The sequence below is a fragment of the Myotis yumanensis genome, unplaced genomic scaffold (genome assembly GCF_028538775.1).
Source record: "Myotis yumanensis isolate MYYU_CA2020_CCGP unplaced genomic scaffold, mMyoYum1.0.hap1 SCAF_15, whole genome shotgun sequence".
Taxonomy (NCBI): Eukaryota; Metazoa; Chordata; class Mammalia; order Chiroptera; family Vespertilionidae; genus Myotis; species Myotis yumanensis.
In genome coordinates, this window is record NW_027223766.1 from 10,780,631 (window position 1) to 10,797,277 (window position 16,647).

Sequence of the window (16,647 nt, forward strand, 5' to 3'; positions counted from 1 at the left end):
TTCCGATAGGACCTGCAGGAGGTGCTGGAGAGTGAGCTGAGCGGGCATTTCAAGAAGACAGCCTTGGCGCTGCTGGACCGCCCCAGCGAGTACGATGCCCGGCAGCTGCAGAAGGCCATGAAGGGTCTGGGCACGGATGAGGCAATGCTCATCGAGGTCCTGTGCACAAGAACCAATAAGGTTAGTCCCAGCCAAGGCCTCGGCCCCGGCCCTGAGGGAGCACCCACACACCCCTCGGAGATGGCAGCAGCAGGCAGAAGGGACACTGCACCCTTTGGGTGAGCAAGTGTCTGGGCGGAAATGTGTCCGCTTGGGCAATGCAGGAGAGATGCCTCTTCAATCCTCTGGCTGTCAGTCTTGGGGTTACTACCACTGGCTCGACATAGATGCTTCCAGAGAAGCTGTACCAAGGCAGCCTTTCTTTTTCTAAACAGATGCATATTCCAGCAGCTGAAAAGAGCATTTGCTAAGACCCCAGGGGAAGCGCATTCATTTAGGTTCCAGAAGCCACAAGGGTAAAGAGGGTCTAAAATCATTATTTGGAGACACCCCTCCCTCTTCCACAACTACCCATCCCAGTAAACTGGGGAGGCCCAGCAAGAAAATGCCAGAAAATCCCAACAGTCGTGAGGCCTCCAGGCAGGAACCAGAAGCAGTGGTGGGAGCAGGAAGCAACAGAGCTTTGCCACTAAAAGGCCCTTTAAGACTTGCGTGCCCACGACCCTGAGCTGGTGGCTTCTGCTGGGCCTGGGCTGTCCGACTGAGTTCCAGAAGCGCCACCATGCTCCAAGCCACAGCTCCAAAACCCTCTCCGGAGCTTGCCTGGACTTCCTCACTTCCCACAAGATAATAAAAACCCTCCATTTCTGGGAGTTTCCATTTAAAATTGTGCCTTAGAGGAGGGTTAGCAAAGGGCAGTGGCATCTGTTCAGCCCAACCGTCACACAACTTTCCCTCCTCAATGGTCTCCCCGCTGCAGAAGCACCACAGTCCCCTCGAGCGTCCAAGATCAGGGCACTCAGCAGCCTGCCTTGGCCGGAGGTTACTTTGAGGAGTATTTTTCTAATCCTATTTGACCATATGCTGTTCCCTCTCAGCCTAGTTCCTTTCGGGTCCTGGTCTCAAACAACAAGCAAAGCCCCTTATTGTCAATCAAGTAGGTCTGACAGTAAAAAGAAGGAAAGCAGAGAGAGAGAGAGCAGGCCCCGGGTTCAGGCAGATCCAGGTAGTGGGTGGGAAGGAGGGGAAACGGAAGGGAGCTGCTTACCATTGGTTCTCAACCTTCTGGCCCTTTAAATACAGTTGTGACCCAACCATAAAATTATTTTCGTTGCTATTTCATAACTGTAATGTTGCTACTGTTATGAATCGTAATGTAAATATCTGATAGGCAGGATGGTCTTAGGCGACCCCTGTGAAAGGGTCGTTTGACCGCCAAAGGGGTCTGGACCCACAGGTTGAGAACCGCTGGCTTAGACACAAGAGGGCCCCGGCCCCCCATCTACCTCCCCTCCCACCCACAAAAGCACGGGAGCCAGGCTTCTCATTGCTATTGTCCACCTACCCCACCCACCACCCATCACTGCATGCTGACTTTCATTTTAAACAGCCTGCAGGTGATCCTGTGCAGAAACGCCTGGTACACACTGCTGCTTCAAGTGTAAACTGAGGCAGCACCTGAGTGGATCCCTTGGCACCAGCCATTGAAATATAAAGCAATTGTCCCAGGACACACCCTGTACACAAACGCATACTCCTGCACACAACGAACTGTCTACTGAATGAAGCCTTGTTTGAAGTAGGGAACAATCGGAAACAACGTAAATGTCCATCAGCTGGAGACTGGCCAAACAAACTGCGGCTTATCGCAGGAAGGAACCTTTCACGTCCATTTAGAAAACATTGGGTAACTGTATAAGCATAGCTGCATCTCCAGGATATGTTACTGAGCGAAAAAAAATAGCTTAAAGCACCATACGTTCAGTATTCCACTTTTAAAACACATCCAACAAAACGATTCTATATATTTTCAGTAGCACATACACACACATATATATATATTACAAAGGCAAAGAAAATTATTTGCAAAGATATGCACTGAACTTCCAACGCTGGCTACGTGGGTGGGGTTGGAGGCGTGAAGTGTGGTGAGGAGGTAATGAAAGACACTCGCTTAGCTATACCCCTTTCTAGAGCTAAGAAGAATGTTCGTATACCTTACTCGTGTGTCTGAAATGTTTGCACGGAAGGGGCCCCTTCATACCTCCCGGGATCTGCTCCAGGCCCAGGCCTTGACCCATAGGTCGGCCCTCTTTGGAAGCATCCTGTGTCCAGAGACCAGTCCCCGACTCTTCCCTCTGTGTGTGTCTCTGTATCTTATCCATTAACCCACCTCGGAGTATTGATTTTTTTTTTTATTACCTTTCCTAGGAAATCATCGCCATCAAAGAGGCCTACCAAAGGTGTAAGTAACCTTTTGTCTGATTTCAGATGAAGAATGTTCCTTTCAAAATGCCTGTGGGAAACTAAACCTCTGCTTCTTCCTTTTTTCTTCTTCAAAAGTATTTGACAGGAGCCTTGAATCAGATGTCAAAGATGATACGAGTGGGAACCTAAAAAAAATTCTGGTGTCCCTGCTACAGGTAAGAGGAGCAAAGAGGTCTCCTGAGCTTTATGAGGTTGGGAAACAGCCCTGGGCAACATGGTACCATGACGGGAAAAGGCCATGTATTCAGTAAACATCTCCTTCTTTTATTAAAAGTGCTTCCCATGGATCATCAACCCAGGCTGTCAGATCAGCTATTGTGAAATTATTCAATCGGGAATTTCCCCACAATAATAGTCTAGTCATTTGCAGTTTACGATCCCTTTTTGTTAATGAGTATCTCAGGTATTTTCAACGGGTCCACCGTAAGAACTTTTAAAACACGCAATATCTGACTATTCAGTCAGGGGCACTGACCTCTTTTCCCTTAGATTGTCAAATAAAAAAAAAATGACAACAGCCAACACAACCATAGCCATGTGGTATAAATGAATCAAAATTATACCTTTTTTTGCCAAATCAACAAAAAATACTAGTATATTTTTCGGAGAGCTGCAGAGTTTTAGTAATTAGTTTATGTGCCATGAGATGACGAAGGTTGAAAGTTGCCGAGTTACCTCATTGAGCCTCACCACCTCCTTTTGTCAATGAGGAAACTCAAGCTCAGAGAGGATGGGTCACCTGCCCAGGTTTACATAGAGGAAGACCCAGCCCAGGAACCAGAACCAGACCATCTGACCCCAAGCAGGGCCCTTTTCACAACACAACTCTGTCTCCCTGTAAGAACCCTGCAGGGAGCTGGGCCAGGAAAGTGGGGCTTTCAGAGTTGGCCCTGCAAGGACACAGCTCCCAGCCAGGCCTCCAGCCAGGCAGCATCTATATCTCATTGACAAATCCATCTTACGAGTTCTGTGCAGTTCCTCTGCTCATTCCTCTCCATGTGGATAGATGGACTGTGGTAGGAAGTATATAAGTGTTTTCCTGCTGTATGACAAATCGCCACAAACCTAGCAACTCAAAACAACACGGTTCCACGATCTCCCCATTTTTACTGGTCAGGAATCCTGTTAAGGTCAGCAGAGTCCTTTGCTCAGGGTCTCTCCAGGCTGAGACCCTGGTGTCAGGCCAGGGCCACCATTTCATCTGAGGACCTGGATCCTCTTACTAGCTACTGAAGCTTGGCAGGTTGGCAGGTTTCAGCTCCTTGTAGCTGTAGGACTGATATCCCTGTTTTCTTGGTAGCTGCCAACCAGAGACCACTATCAGCTCCTTGAGGCCATCTGCAGTCCTTGTCCAATGCCCGCATAGACAGTTCAAAGTTGTTTTCTCCCAGGCCTGTAGGAGCTCATCTCTCTGACTTCTTCCATCTCTGACCTTTTAAGAGCTCACCTGATTGGGTCAGACCCACCAGAACACTATCCCTTTTGATGATCTCAACTGATTAGGGATCTTAATCACATCTGCAAACATCCCCTTTGCCATGTTAACACAGCATAATCGCAGGAGTGCTATCTCATTATATTCACACATCTCGCCCACAGTCGAGGGAAAGGGATTATCTAAGAGTGAGGGCCACTGGGGTCATTTTAGAATTCTCTGCCACAAAGGGCTTAGGTTAGACTTCAAGACCTTCCATAGCCAACCTTCAGGGTCCTTCAGGGTTCTTCTAGGAGGCGAACTTCGATATTCTGACAGGAAGACTATTAACTTTCCAATGGACTGACCTTAGGGGACATTGTGAGCTTGCTTTCAGCCTGCTTAAGAGGTCAGTGGGTTTGTTTATGAGTGACCTGATTCCTACAAAAAAAAAAAAAAAAAAGAGAGAAGAGAAAAGAAAAAACAAGTGTTGTCCTAAAACTACTCTGTTTTTCAGTTGTGCCCAAAAGATGGCAGCAAAGAGCAGCGCTTCGCCAGGCTGACTCTCCCAGGCCACCCTTCTGAAACCATCCCATTTTCCCCTTTTTGTTTTCTGTGCTCAGGCAGGAACTCAAGTTCATAACAATGTGTCGATTTTTCTAGGCTAATCGTGATGAAGGAGATGATGTGGACAAAGATCTAGCTGGCCAGGATGCCAAAGAGCTGTATGATGTAAGTGGGCAGGCGTGCCAGTCTCGGCAACATCTTTCTAAAAATGGATTAGCCTTATTTCCAACAAACGTTTCTTTATTTCATGCACATGGGAGTTACTCAGGAAAAATGTATGATCTTTGAAATATTTTTTATATTTACAGTCATCATGAACCTAAAGGAATAAGTCCTATTCTTATACTCGGGGGTTAACCACCTCAGATCCATTTTGTAACCAGGTTGGGGGCGGGGGGGGGTATAAATAATATAAACCATTAAGTGAAGTATACTCATGGGTTAGAAGCTTAAAGTGTTTAGTCAATCAATTTGGCTTCTATTCAAAGTATATTTTATCATTTCCTGTACGTGAGGCCTGGTCCCAACACTGTCTACTCAGTCTTTTTGCAAAAGGCTTTTATGAAATGTTTGTGTTTGACTCCGGAGGCAGGGGAGGGCCGCTGGGGCACTGACGAACTTGCCTTCAATGAAGTCCTGGCCAAGAGGAGCTACAAGCAGCTACGGGCCACCTTTCAAGCCTATCAAATTGTGAGTGATCGCACCAGGGCAAGGAGTTACATTGAAACTGAGTCTTGCGTTATTTCTAAGAGAAGCCACAATCTGGAATACGGAACTGGGGGGTGGGGAGTTGTTTTACAACAGGGGGTTCTCAATCAGGGGTCATTTTGCCCCCCCCCCTCCCTCCCCAAGGATATTTGATAATGTCTGGAAACATTTGGGGTTGTCACACTGTGTGCGACTGGCATCTAGTGGGTCAAGGCCAGGATGCTGCTAAACATCTTACAACACACAGGACAGTCCCCTACAACAAAGAATCGTCCAGCTCTAAAGGCCATGCCAAGTCTGGGTAACGCTGCTTTATAAGGGAGGCTAGGAAAGCAGAGAGTGTCAAGTTCAGGAGCAAAGCCCAAGAATCAGAGCGCACAGGTTCAGGTCCTGGATCTACCGCTGGCAGGGGACCTACCCTCTCCATCCTCATTTGTAAAGCAGGAGCCAGGATCCTCACCAGTACACCTTCAGGGGGTTAACTCATGAGCTAAATAAGACAAACATAAAAGGCTCAGGACTGGCACCTGGCAAGTGGTAAGCACACAGGCTTTCGCTGTTATTATCATTCTAATGTAAGTGCTTACCACTCCCAAGATGGATGTGATACACCTCAGAGGGACACTCCTGAAGAGATGTATATAAATTATTTTTATACAATTAATTTTTTAATCTAATGAAAAGTTTAAGCCAACAAAGTGAAGTAGCTATTTTAGGCACTTAATGGTGAGTCTTTCCCCAAACAGCGGTCTTTAATTGCAAGAAGCCTCTTGGGGAGTATCAGAAGTTTGTTGGTCTCCTATTTTATATTGGTGGAGTGCTTTTAACTATTCAAAGCACTTCTGTGCCCTGTATCTCATTTCAATTTCACAACAATAACGTAACTATAATGTAGGCTGAGCAGCCAGTGCTGCCCGTGACGGCTGGACAAGGAAAGGCTGCTGTGAGTCAGGAGCCATCTGTAACTGATCAGGACCACACAGCAAGTCGGTAGCAGAAAGTGGACGAGAACTCCAAGATTCCCCAGCCCGAGCTCCTACCTCAGCTGGAGCTGGCTGCTCCTCACTCGAAATAGTGTTTCCTGTGTGTTGCCAGCAGATGAAAAGACAATAAAGCTTCGGAATTTTATCATCACTGTATATAAGCCTTGAGGGCCCTCTGCTTTCAAATCGTGCCCAGAGACATGATCAAAGGCAGCTGACCCCACACTCCCAGGGCCTCTATGCCTGGAGCTGTGCAGACTAAGCTGAAAACCTTCTCTGTGACCTCGACCTTCTTCCCACATGACTGGGGCCGTGGATAGAGGTTCTGGGATGGCTGTCATTGCCAATGACTATGAAGGCACATACATGCGAGCGTGTGTGTGCGCGTGTGCGTGTGTGTGTGTGTGTGTGTGTGTGTAAACTATTAAGTACCTGAGTAAGGCTACTCTCTACCAATATTAATCCTGAAACAACAGCATCAAACCTACTTGAGAATTTGTTAAAAATAAGAATTCTCAGTCCCCACCCTTGACCTACTAAATCAGATTCTCTGGGGTCGGAGACTTATGGTCTGTATTTTAATAAATTTCCAGATTCTGATGCATATTCAAGTTTAAGAAATCTGCTCTATGCTACCAGCTGCATGACCTTGAGCAAGTTATTAAGGGTTCTGTGCCTCAGTTTCCCCAACCATAAAACAGAGATAATAATAGTACCTACTTCATTTGGTTAGTAACGGTTAAATGAATTAACAGAAGTAAACCGCTTAGTCACTGGTGTGCAATAGGTGCTCAAGGAACATGAGAAATTGTGAGGAGTCCCCCCTCTGTGAACCAGCAATGTTAAAAATCAGAGCTACAACTTAAATGGACAATAAGATAGTCTATTGATCTGATGATTCTTTACATGAAACCAGTTCAAAAATGCTACCTATTCATCTATGCCAAAAACCTCCCTGGAACATAATTCATCTTGATCTTTACCCTTGATTTCACCCTTATGTTCATCCTGATCATAAGACCACGGTTCTAAGCTCCTCATGGTCTCTGGCTAAATGCGCCAAGATGCCAGCATCCGATCACTGGAGCATATTCTGTGGCATAGAGTTGAATTGTAATTTTTGGCATGAAAACTCAGGTTTTTGTCCTTTGCCTCTAAACTTGAATCTTAAATACAGATGCTCTCAGAAATCCCAGCCCAAGCAACAGAGGTTCCCCAACTCTGCCGCATCGTGCAGGGTTATTACAGTCCTCAGTCTACCAAATATGAAAGGTGCATGGAGTGCTAAAGCCAAAGTAAGCTCCCCACACAGGGCTCAGTACAAACTGTAGGCGCACATACCCAAAGCCCAGGCTCGCTAAGCCCTCGCCATTTCTCCCCTCCCCTTTACGTGATCCTAAGCCCATTCCAGAGTCTTTAGCCCGTTAATTGCTGTAGCCAAAGCCATTTTATAGGGTTCTGCTGTGGGCTCACGGTCAATTTGGAGGAATTGGTTTACATCCCTATTTTTCTAAAACTCTCCCTACCTGGTTAACTAGAAGCCTTTGAGGCTGGTCTGGAATTCACTCTCGCAATGTGTTTTTGTACTAAGATCAGACAACCTGGTTCTGTCCAAAGAGCCCCCTAAGAATTAAATGTTTCTGGAAGTGAAAAGCTGGCCATTGAAAAGGAGAGTCACAGTTGCTTGGGCCCATCAATTGATTTTCATTTGTGTTCCATGGAGCCCCTGGAGGTGCCTTAGTAGCTACCAGGAGGGGTTTGGGACAGAAGATACGTAGGGAAGAGGGAGCAATGCCTTCTCATTGTATTGTGTGAATAGCGCCCCCTGGAGTTGTGCTAAGAAGAGACCCCGAGTGGGCAGACCCTGGCATTATTGCCCAGGACTGGCAAAGGAACCCACCTCCTGCCTCCCAGAACGGCTCTGCTTTTCTGCTTTTATCTGTTGTGTAGGCTAAGCTTCTACAGCAAATGGAAAAGCACTGCCTGGCCCAGTATGAACAATAGAAACAGAAAGTGTTTTCATGCGAGGATTTGTTTAGTGAACACAGACCTGCATGAATACAATGTCCTCTTGAAACGCAATCTCAGTCTACAGAACAAGAACCCTATCCGTGGGAAAGTGATACCAGTCCCTCCCGAAATACCAGCTCCCACATCAACCCCCTAAAGGCTGGGGACAGCTAAGGAAAGGACGGGACCAGAAGCCTCCAACAGGGTCTGCTTCCAGTCCTTTACACACACCAGACCCCTCAGTGTGCAAACCACGGAGACCAAGCAACGGGGCGTCATTAAATCTGGGCCCTCCTCCCCCCACATCCATGGTGTTTGCATCACAAAGAATTTTGTTGGCCTGTGTTTTCAGAATAAACTCCACAAACTCCACTGGCGTGTCCTCGGGGCCCCCATTATTTATAGAATCACAATTGTGTCATATCCTCTGAAGATAATTTCTAGGAAAGATGTTTCAGTATTTCAAATGCTTAGACATGTTTCCCGAACCCAACAAAAAGCCCTCCTTTCTCTTTATTGGCCTGCCCTGAACAGCCCAGCCGCCCAGCCGATACTTGGTTAAGCACAGTCATACTTTACTCTGAACTTCAGCTTCTGTAAATATTTGGAAAGAAACCTAACATCTAATGCTGTGCAGAGCGATATGCGAGCTGGTGGTGAATATAGGACTATTTGGAATCACCCCAGAATGAAGGAAAGTGGCATTTTGATGTGGTCAGCTCACCCCCCTTCTAGCCCCTGCAGCCCCACTCTGTCAGAAACATCAGACCAAGTTCTTCCCAGGAATTTCACAGCCGCTACTTATTTCACCCAAACTGTAGGAGACTGAGTCCCCAGTTCCAGGACAAAGGAGACGAGGAAGGTGTGGGTCAGATGATTACAACCACAGCCTTCTGGAAATTAGAATTTCTAATTCCTAGAAAATTAGAAATGGAATTTTAAAAAACACATAGGAAACTCAGTACTATGTATAAACATAAAGAAGTACTGATACTGTACAATACATGTTCATTATTCTTCCATCCCCTGATTTTGCAGAGGAGGAAATTGGGGCTCGGGGTGTGCTCCTGACTGGGCTCAAATCCATTAGTGGTCAAATCTGGACTAACTCCTCAGCCACGAGAGCCCCACTCAAATGGGGGCACCCACCTTCAGACCCGCAAACCACGAGGCCAGACAGGAGTTCCTTAAGGCCGCATCACCAAATCTGGGAGGGCTTAGTGCTTTCTGTGGAGGAAGAGCCCCAAGTGCATCCAAAACAAAACCTGACTAATGGTTGGACTTTGTCTCTCCAGCTCATCGGTAAAGACATCGAAGAGGCCATTGAAGCCGAGACATCGGGAGATCTGCAGAAGGCCTACCTGACCCTCGGTAAAGCAGAGCCAGGCGGGCCCCTGATTTAGGTTGGGCTGCCTGGAGACAGACTCAGGGATGGAGCTTTGTGCGCAGGAAGCTTTCATAGGATAGTTTAGGAACAACATCTCTAGGCAGCACTGGGCAAGGGAGGGAATGAAGGTGATGCAGTTGCAACAGGGGCTTTGCTGGACCCCAAGGAGTCCTGAAGCTGGAAGGTCCAAAGTGGAGGCAAGGGGGCCGGCACATCAAGCAGCCGGCTGGTGGCAGCCCAGGAGCACTTGCAAGCTTAGGTGAGGCTGCTCCCTCCTTGGAGGACAATTCCTTGGAAGGGACTCAGCTGTGAGCTGGACTGAATGCCTTTGTCCTGAAGAGGTCATCTGGGAACACACCGAGGCATTCACGACAGTCCCACGAAGGCTGCAGGTCCCTGAGAGCATCTGTCAACAGCCTGGGACCATTGTTCAGTCTCAGGGAACGGTATGCAGTTCATACAACACATACTCCGAAGCATCCAGGTTCTGGATTCACGAACAAGTTGCTGCACATGCCTGATGGCTCAAGGGTGTCCTTTTCCATTTGGTTCCCTTCAACATTGGGAATGAATGAGGTCCTTTAAGAAAGAGTTGGGAGGGAGACCAGATCTTGACCGTGCCAAGCAGGCACCAGAACCTTCTCTCCAGGGGAAGCCCAAAGGCAGGAAATAGCAGAGAGAGATGGGCATGGGCAGTGTCTGGCAGGCTCCTTTTTCCTTTTTGCAAGCCCTGGAATGAAGGCATTGTCCATTGTCCACACTCCTGTGGCAAAGAGTCCAGGGCACCATCCCAAATGGCACACGAAATGGAGAGGTGTTTCCCCAGAAGAGGAAGAACCGAGAAAGCAGCCCTGGAAGTTAAAAAATGTGCTCCAACTGCCAGGCCTTCTCTTTCTTTCTTTTCTTTCTCCCCCCGGCTTCCCCCGCCACTATTTTTTTAAATGTTAGCAATTGATTTTTAAAAAATCCATCCTCATTTTGCATTCAAATGAGCAGGATTTCTATTGTGATGTACAGAGGCCTGAAAGCCCTGACCTCTACTGAATGTACATGGTCGACTGTCCTTAGGACTCAAAGAATGAGTGTCTTAAGTAAGTGGAGAGACTTACTCATAGCCCAGCTAAAAGGCTCTAAACCCTTTCTGTGCTTACAGTGCAGAGAATCAGGAAAACACCAGTTCAGTCAAAAGAGTAAAATTAATCTTCATGAATATTAATTATTGATGAATAAAACCCTTATTAATGTTGATGGTAATAAAACCATTCAATTCTTTAACACTTGCTTAGCACCTGCCTGGGCCAGGGGTCCTGCTAGGTGTGGGGATCGGTGGTAAATAGGTCCATATTCTGCTCTTAAGAAGCTTACAGTTTATGGCAGATGCACACAAATCAACCGAGTAGGCGACAGCAATGACAAACACAAACACAGCCTGAGCGAGGCAGGTCAGAGGCGGGAGAGGCTCAGGCCCTGTAGTTGGGAGCATGAAACCAGGACGTAGGTGTCCTCCATTGTAGCAAACATAAAAGCGGCTGGGAAAGACCTGGAGAAGAAACCACACAGACAGTAGACAGACATGACTTCATGACTACATTTTCTAGACAGTCCTCTCATCCCATACTCCCACCCAACTCATACAGATGCCGGTTTACGGCTAAAGTCAAGGAGGAGGGGCTGTGAGACCAAATGACTCCCCTGACGGTGTGAAAATCCAGTTTTCTGGGCCCACTGCAGGTTACCCACTTAGACCCTCTAGCAACGGACCCTGGAAGCTACACTTTGACAGGATCCCCGAGGGCCTCGCTTACGCTCCCTGGAGTGTGAGAACACCTGCTGTGACATAAGAAGGAGCAGGAGGCAGCCTTGGGGCGGGGCAGCTGCCCGGGCTTTCACTCGTTATTCACATCTCTTTCCTAGCAAGCCCCATCCAAACTTCTGAGGGATCTCTGCCACCGCTACGGATGGAGGTTGTTACCAAGCATAGATTATCTACAGAAGAAAAGCTGAGAATTTTCTCCTCAAAATATCAGGAAGACGGAATGCCAAGGGAAAAGACACCTGTGTAGAGCATGTGGACATTAGGCAGACAGACATGTCACCATCAGTTAGTACCACACAGTTGACGGTCTTCAGGAAGAGACTGTGAGGGCACTAGCTCAGAATGTCTGGGGATCGCAGAGTCCCAAACATGCTACTCCCCAGGTCGACAGGTTCCCCTCACAACCACCACCAATCCAGTAGCTTTTAGATTGTTCTCAGGCTAAAGAAGACAGACAACTGGGTCTGGGTTTTTCTTGTCCATCGACACTCTGATGGCTGACACATGTCCTACAAAAGTAGAAGACAAACCCCCAACTTCGACTTTGCTTCCCTAACCCCGTTCCTCTCTCTTCCTCGTAAGCATCCAACACATGGGCAATGACCTAGAAAACGGGAGTTTCCATTAAGGACATCTGAAGGCTGTGCAGTACAGGCGTATGCTGAAGTTCTTACTTGTTATCAATCACTAACATAAAAAACATGACGTGTTCCAGGTAAATGTCAACAACCTAAAGAGGAAATGGCTCATTTCCCCCAAAGTGTTAGTCAATAGGGGCCTATAGGATCCTGGGAGGAGGGGAGAAAAGAATGACTGATCCCCCAGAGGTGCATCCTATCTCCTACTTGGTGAGTCAAACCCATGCCTCATTAATGTGTGGATCAGATCAAAGCCGGCGGGCAGGGAGAGGGCCAGAAGAGAGCAGCTAGCCGCATCCCAGGAAGGTGACCCGTAGGCAAGATCGAACATTTCATCAAGCCCACATCCCAGGCTGCAAACTAAGAGGAGAGTGGAGAACTTGGAAAAGATCCAGAGACGAGACTCACAGAACAAACCCAGGGAAGAAAAACAAAGGGAAGGAAGGTTGCTTAGCACAGGAAAGTCGGCTGCAGGCCAACCGAGGGAATCTCCGACATCACGAAGTTGTGTTATAGCAAGGGTGCCGGTCCATCTGTTTCCTCTCCGGACCCAACTCCACTGTCAGAGATTTCACGGAGATGGGAAGCGATTGCTGCTGGTGAGAAGCATGAACTTTGTGGCGAGAGCCTGAGCATGCCAAGCGTCCCTCCACCCACGAAGGGTCTTCGAGGATCAGGGGGGTTCTTATTTGTCGGAAGGGGTTTTGACTGGGTTCTGGTTGAAGCATCCAGGTGCCCTGACCTGGGGAATCTTCCAGATCCCATGATATAATAGAATGGAGTTTGCTCCTTTCTAACACCTGCTTCATAATCCAGTTGCCTCCAAGGGTGGGAGGTGACACTCTGGGCCATCTCTGTTCCTTTCATGTTATTCAACCAAATGTGACTACCTCATGTTCTCTTTTCCCTCACCCGCCAGTGAGGTGTGCCCGCGACCAGGAGGGCTATTTTGCTGAGCGTCTGTACAAGGCCATGAAGGGTGTGGGGACCAATGAAGAGACGCTAATCCACATCTTTGTGACCAGGGCTGAGGTAAGACACACTCGACTCCAAAGTAGCAGGCTGCAACTTCTCTTTTTGCCATCATGTCATCAACAAATCATTTTTACTAAGGGCCTATTTACAGAAAAAGTAAAACAAAGACATCCTTTGTGTTCTGGACTCTGAAAGATGTCGTGCTATGCCTCAACCTGTCTCTTTTTGTAAACATACAATACGGACAGCCGCTTCTATTTTTGTCGTCTGTGGCTCCAGAAAACTCACGTGGTGTGCAAAGGGGACCTGGTGGAGCCCTGGGCAGTGCAGCTAGGCTCCGTCCCATTTCGTGGAAGGCAAAACTGAGACACTGAAAGGTTAGCGATGGCCTAGGTCACCCAGCAGTACAGACAATGAGCAAACGATTTCCTAACTCCTGAGCTAGGCCTTCATTTAATGAGCAGAAGCCTGATTTTGCACAAGAAACACATCAGTACAAGACAATATTTCTCAACCTTTTTTAAATTATCAATCGCCCCACTAAGGAGTCTTTTTGGACCCATTTTTTTCCTAATTGCTCCTCTTCCCCCCGTCAAGAAATGTCAACACCACAAATACACTGTATACTTATTTATGTTCCATTTATAGGTACTTTTACATTAAAAAATTGAGGGGTTTTTGCCCTCTAAGAACCACTTTTTGCCCTGGTAGGAACGATATTGTACCCCTTGAGAATGCACGGCAAGAAGGGGGACAGAGAAAGGGACAGGGGGATGAGTGGCCCAAAGCTTGGGAGCAGCTGTCAGGATTCATAGCAAATACTTTGGAATATAGAGCCACACACAGAAGAAATGACAAAATAAAGGGAAACGCATTTCAGCTGCAGTAGGAGAAGCCTTGGAGAATAAAGTGTAACTGGGCACTTGAAAACCACAGGCATCTTCCCTCAAGAAATTGTTAAATGGAGGGGGAAGGATACCAACCCAAATTCTGGCTCACAGCTTTTGACAAATAATACTTAACATCTAACCCTGTTGTTTTTAAGTATAGCTTAGCAACAAGACTGTTCTTTCGTTTTTAGTTCTATTCCTGGAATTTCTCCTCCCCCTCTTTCTCCTCCTCCTTCTTCCCTATTCATAGTTTTCTTTCTCTCTTAAAGTCCATGCTTCTCTCTCCTCCCTCTTCCCCTTCTTCTGTCTCTCTGCCCCTCTCCAGCAGTCCTCATTCTCTCCTCCGTGGCTCCAAATCTCTCTCTTTCCCTTACCTCTCCAGGTCTCTGTCTTCTCCGTCTCTCTGTCTCTTAGCAACCCCCCAACCAAAGTCTTGAGGCACTCAAAGGAGCAGGCAGGTGGAGAGCAGGGCAGGGATTCTACAAAACCCCAGGGGAACAATGGGTCTGGAGGGCTCCTCAGGGTTCCATGTCCACTCCAATACGGGCTATGGAGTGTTCATTCCAAGATGCTCGGCCATCTCAGCACTGACCATGTCCTGGGTCATCTCCGCATGTGGACCATTCCCTCAGAATGATTCAGGCCCTTGTCTGGCTGGTGCTGTGCAATGATTGAGCATCGACCTATGAACCAGGAGGTCACGGTTCGATTCCCAGTCAAGGCACATGCCTGAGTTGCAGGCCCAGTTTCCAGTAGGGGCCCTGCAGGAGGCAGCCGGTCAATGATTCTCTCTCATCATTGATGTTTCTATCTCTCTCTCTCTCTTCCTCTCTGAAACCAATATAAATATATATCTCCAAAAAGAATGCTTCAGGCCCAGCCAGATATAGTTAGCCAGAACCACTAACTCCCCAAAGCATCCTGGTACAAGAACAGAGCCACAGTGTGCCCTCAGCCCCCCTTTTTTGTCCCCCCTCCCTCCCAGCCAAGCAGTGCACAAGCCAAGGGAGCAAGGAGATAGAGACCACCTGCCTGTTCCAGGATCTCTGCTGCTCAGCACCCACTTCAAACAATTCCTCACTCACCCACCTTCTCCTCTTGTTCAGCTCTCTAGTTGGGCAGGAGTCAAAAGAATCATAACTTGAGTGATGGTTTGTAGGTCTGTCTAGAAAGCAAAATAGAGTTAACATTAAAAAGTTAAGGGGGGAAATAGCAACAAAACTGCTGCTTAAAGACAGTGCTGTGCTTCTTTTACGAGGCTCGCTATGTTCCATCTGGAATTACGTCTTTTCTACGACAAGTGTTCTCTCCCTTCCTAGGCTGTAAGTCTTGAGAGCAGGACAATCTTTTAATTTGTTTTTCTTGAGTCCTCGCCCCACTTCTACCACCTAGGTTTTCAAGCTTCCAGTGAATTAGATTCAAAATAAGCCCTACAAGTGGATTTGAGTTTTGTTGACTGGCACCAATGCCCTTGCTGATCAGGGTACAGAAAGAAAAGAGGCTTCGTGTCAAATCTCTGCCTTTTGCCCAGTGCTGCTACCTAAGAATGAGTTATTTTTAAATAACTGTAAAAAATTTCAAAAGAAAAGTAAAATTTTGCAACATATAAAAATCATATGAAATTCAAGCTGTAGTGTCCATGAAGTTTTACTGGAATATACACACATACACACATAGACGCCTCTGCAACCTTTGGGGAGCTGAACTCAGTTTTCCCTTTCTCATCCACAAAATAGGACGAATAATAGCCCCCACTTCTGAAGGTTGTTCTGAGGCATAAATGAGCAAAGGAGAATAACATGCTTAGCAGAGTGCTGCTGCATTTATGGTGAACACGCTGTAAATGCTGTCTCCATTGCTCTTGTCTTCTCTCCTACAGGTTGACCTTCAGGGGATAAAAGCTAAGTTCCAAGAGAAGTATCAGAAGTCCCTCTCTGACATGGTTCGCTCGGACACCTCTGGGGACTTTCGGAAACTGCTGGTAGCCCTCTTGCACTGAACCAAGCCAGAGCGGTAGGAGCACAGGGAGGAACCATCTTTGTCAAGAGCCTGTTCCAAACAAGATTTGCAAATGTGACTCCAGCACGAAAAACCTTCAAGAATCCTGGTTTATTTTCTTGGCAGCTTCAGCAGTGCAGCCAGGCCAGGCTGTTTAAGTCAAAGACAGCAGCCTCGAGATGCTTGGGCAGGTCACCCTTGAACACCAGCTTAGCAAGGGTCTGGGCTGCCTCTTAACTTTCCTTTAGCATGGTAACTGAATGCTTTATATGCACAAATGAAATCAGCAGGTGATGAAAATAATTCTCCATTTGTAGTGGTAAAAAATTTAGAAGAATATATATCGCACAGGGGTATGTGTGTTCTGGGTAAAGATTGAATGACTAAGGTACAGGAAAGACAAAATTAACCAATTCATTAATTTTCCTTCTGTGTGTTCAATTTCAAAGCCTCAATGTTAATTAAAGTTGTGGATTATGCTTCCATCCGCTGCTTTTACTAAGACTGGGTTGATTAATTTTGGCTCTTGTCCTAGAAATATGTGCCTCGTGAAACTCAAACATATTTGGGGAAATGCAAACAGTTTTATTTATTACTAATCACCAAGGATAGTCATCAAGGCCAGCAGCAAGAAAACAATTGACTTGCTTATGAGAAATATAACTAGAGGTAAAATCTACTAATCTGTTACCTGGTTTAAATGGGTTTTCTTGCTTCTGTAGACATTTGAGCCACTTGAATGTTCCATCTGATCTTCAAATACAATTAGGCTGG

General features: G+C 46.9%; 1 protein-coding gene across 2 annotated transcripts in view; it reads left to right on the plus strand.

Moving 5' to 3' along the window:
* ANXA13 (annexin A13) overlaps positions 1-16,358 on the plus strand; it is a 42,444-nt gene extending 26,086 nt beyond the window's left edge. For both annotated transcript variants that reach the window (XM_070392015.1, XM_070392016.1), the window contains 8 exons: positions 10-180; positions 2,431-2,464; positions 2,563-2,642; positions 4,565-4,633; positions 5,057-5,158; positions 9,465-9,540; positions 12,930-13,042; positions 15,755-16,358. In XM_070392015.1, coding sequence (XP_070248116.1) covers positions 10-180; positions 2,431-2,464; positions 2,563-2,642; positions 4,565-4,633; positions 5,057-5,158; positions 9,465-9,540; positions 12,930-13,042; positions 15,755-15,874 — 765 coding nt within the window. In that variant the 3' untranslated portion in view covers positions 15,875-16,358. The remainder of the gene's footprint in view (positions 1-9; positions 181-2,430; positions 2,465-2,562; positions 2,643-4,564; positions 4,634-5,056; positions 5,159-9,464; positions 9,541-12,929; positions 13,043-15,754) is intronic.
* The last annotated feature ends 289 nt before the right edge of the window (positions 16,359-16,647 follow it).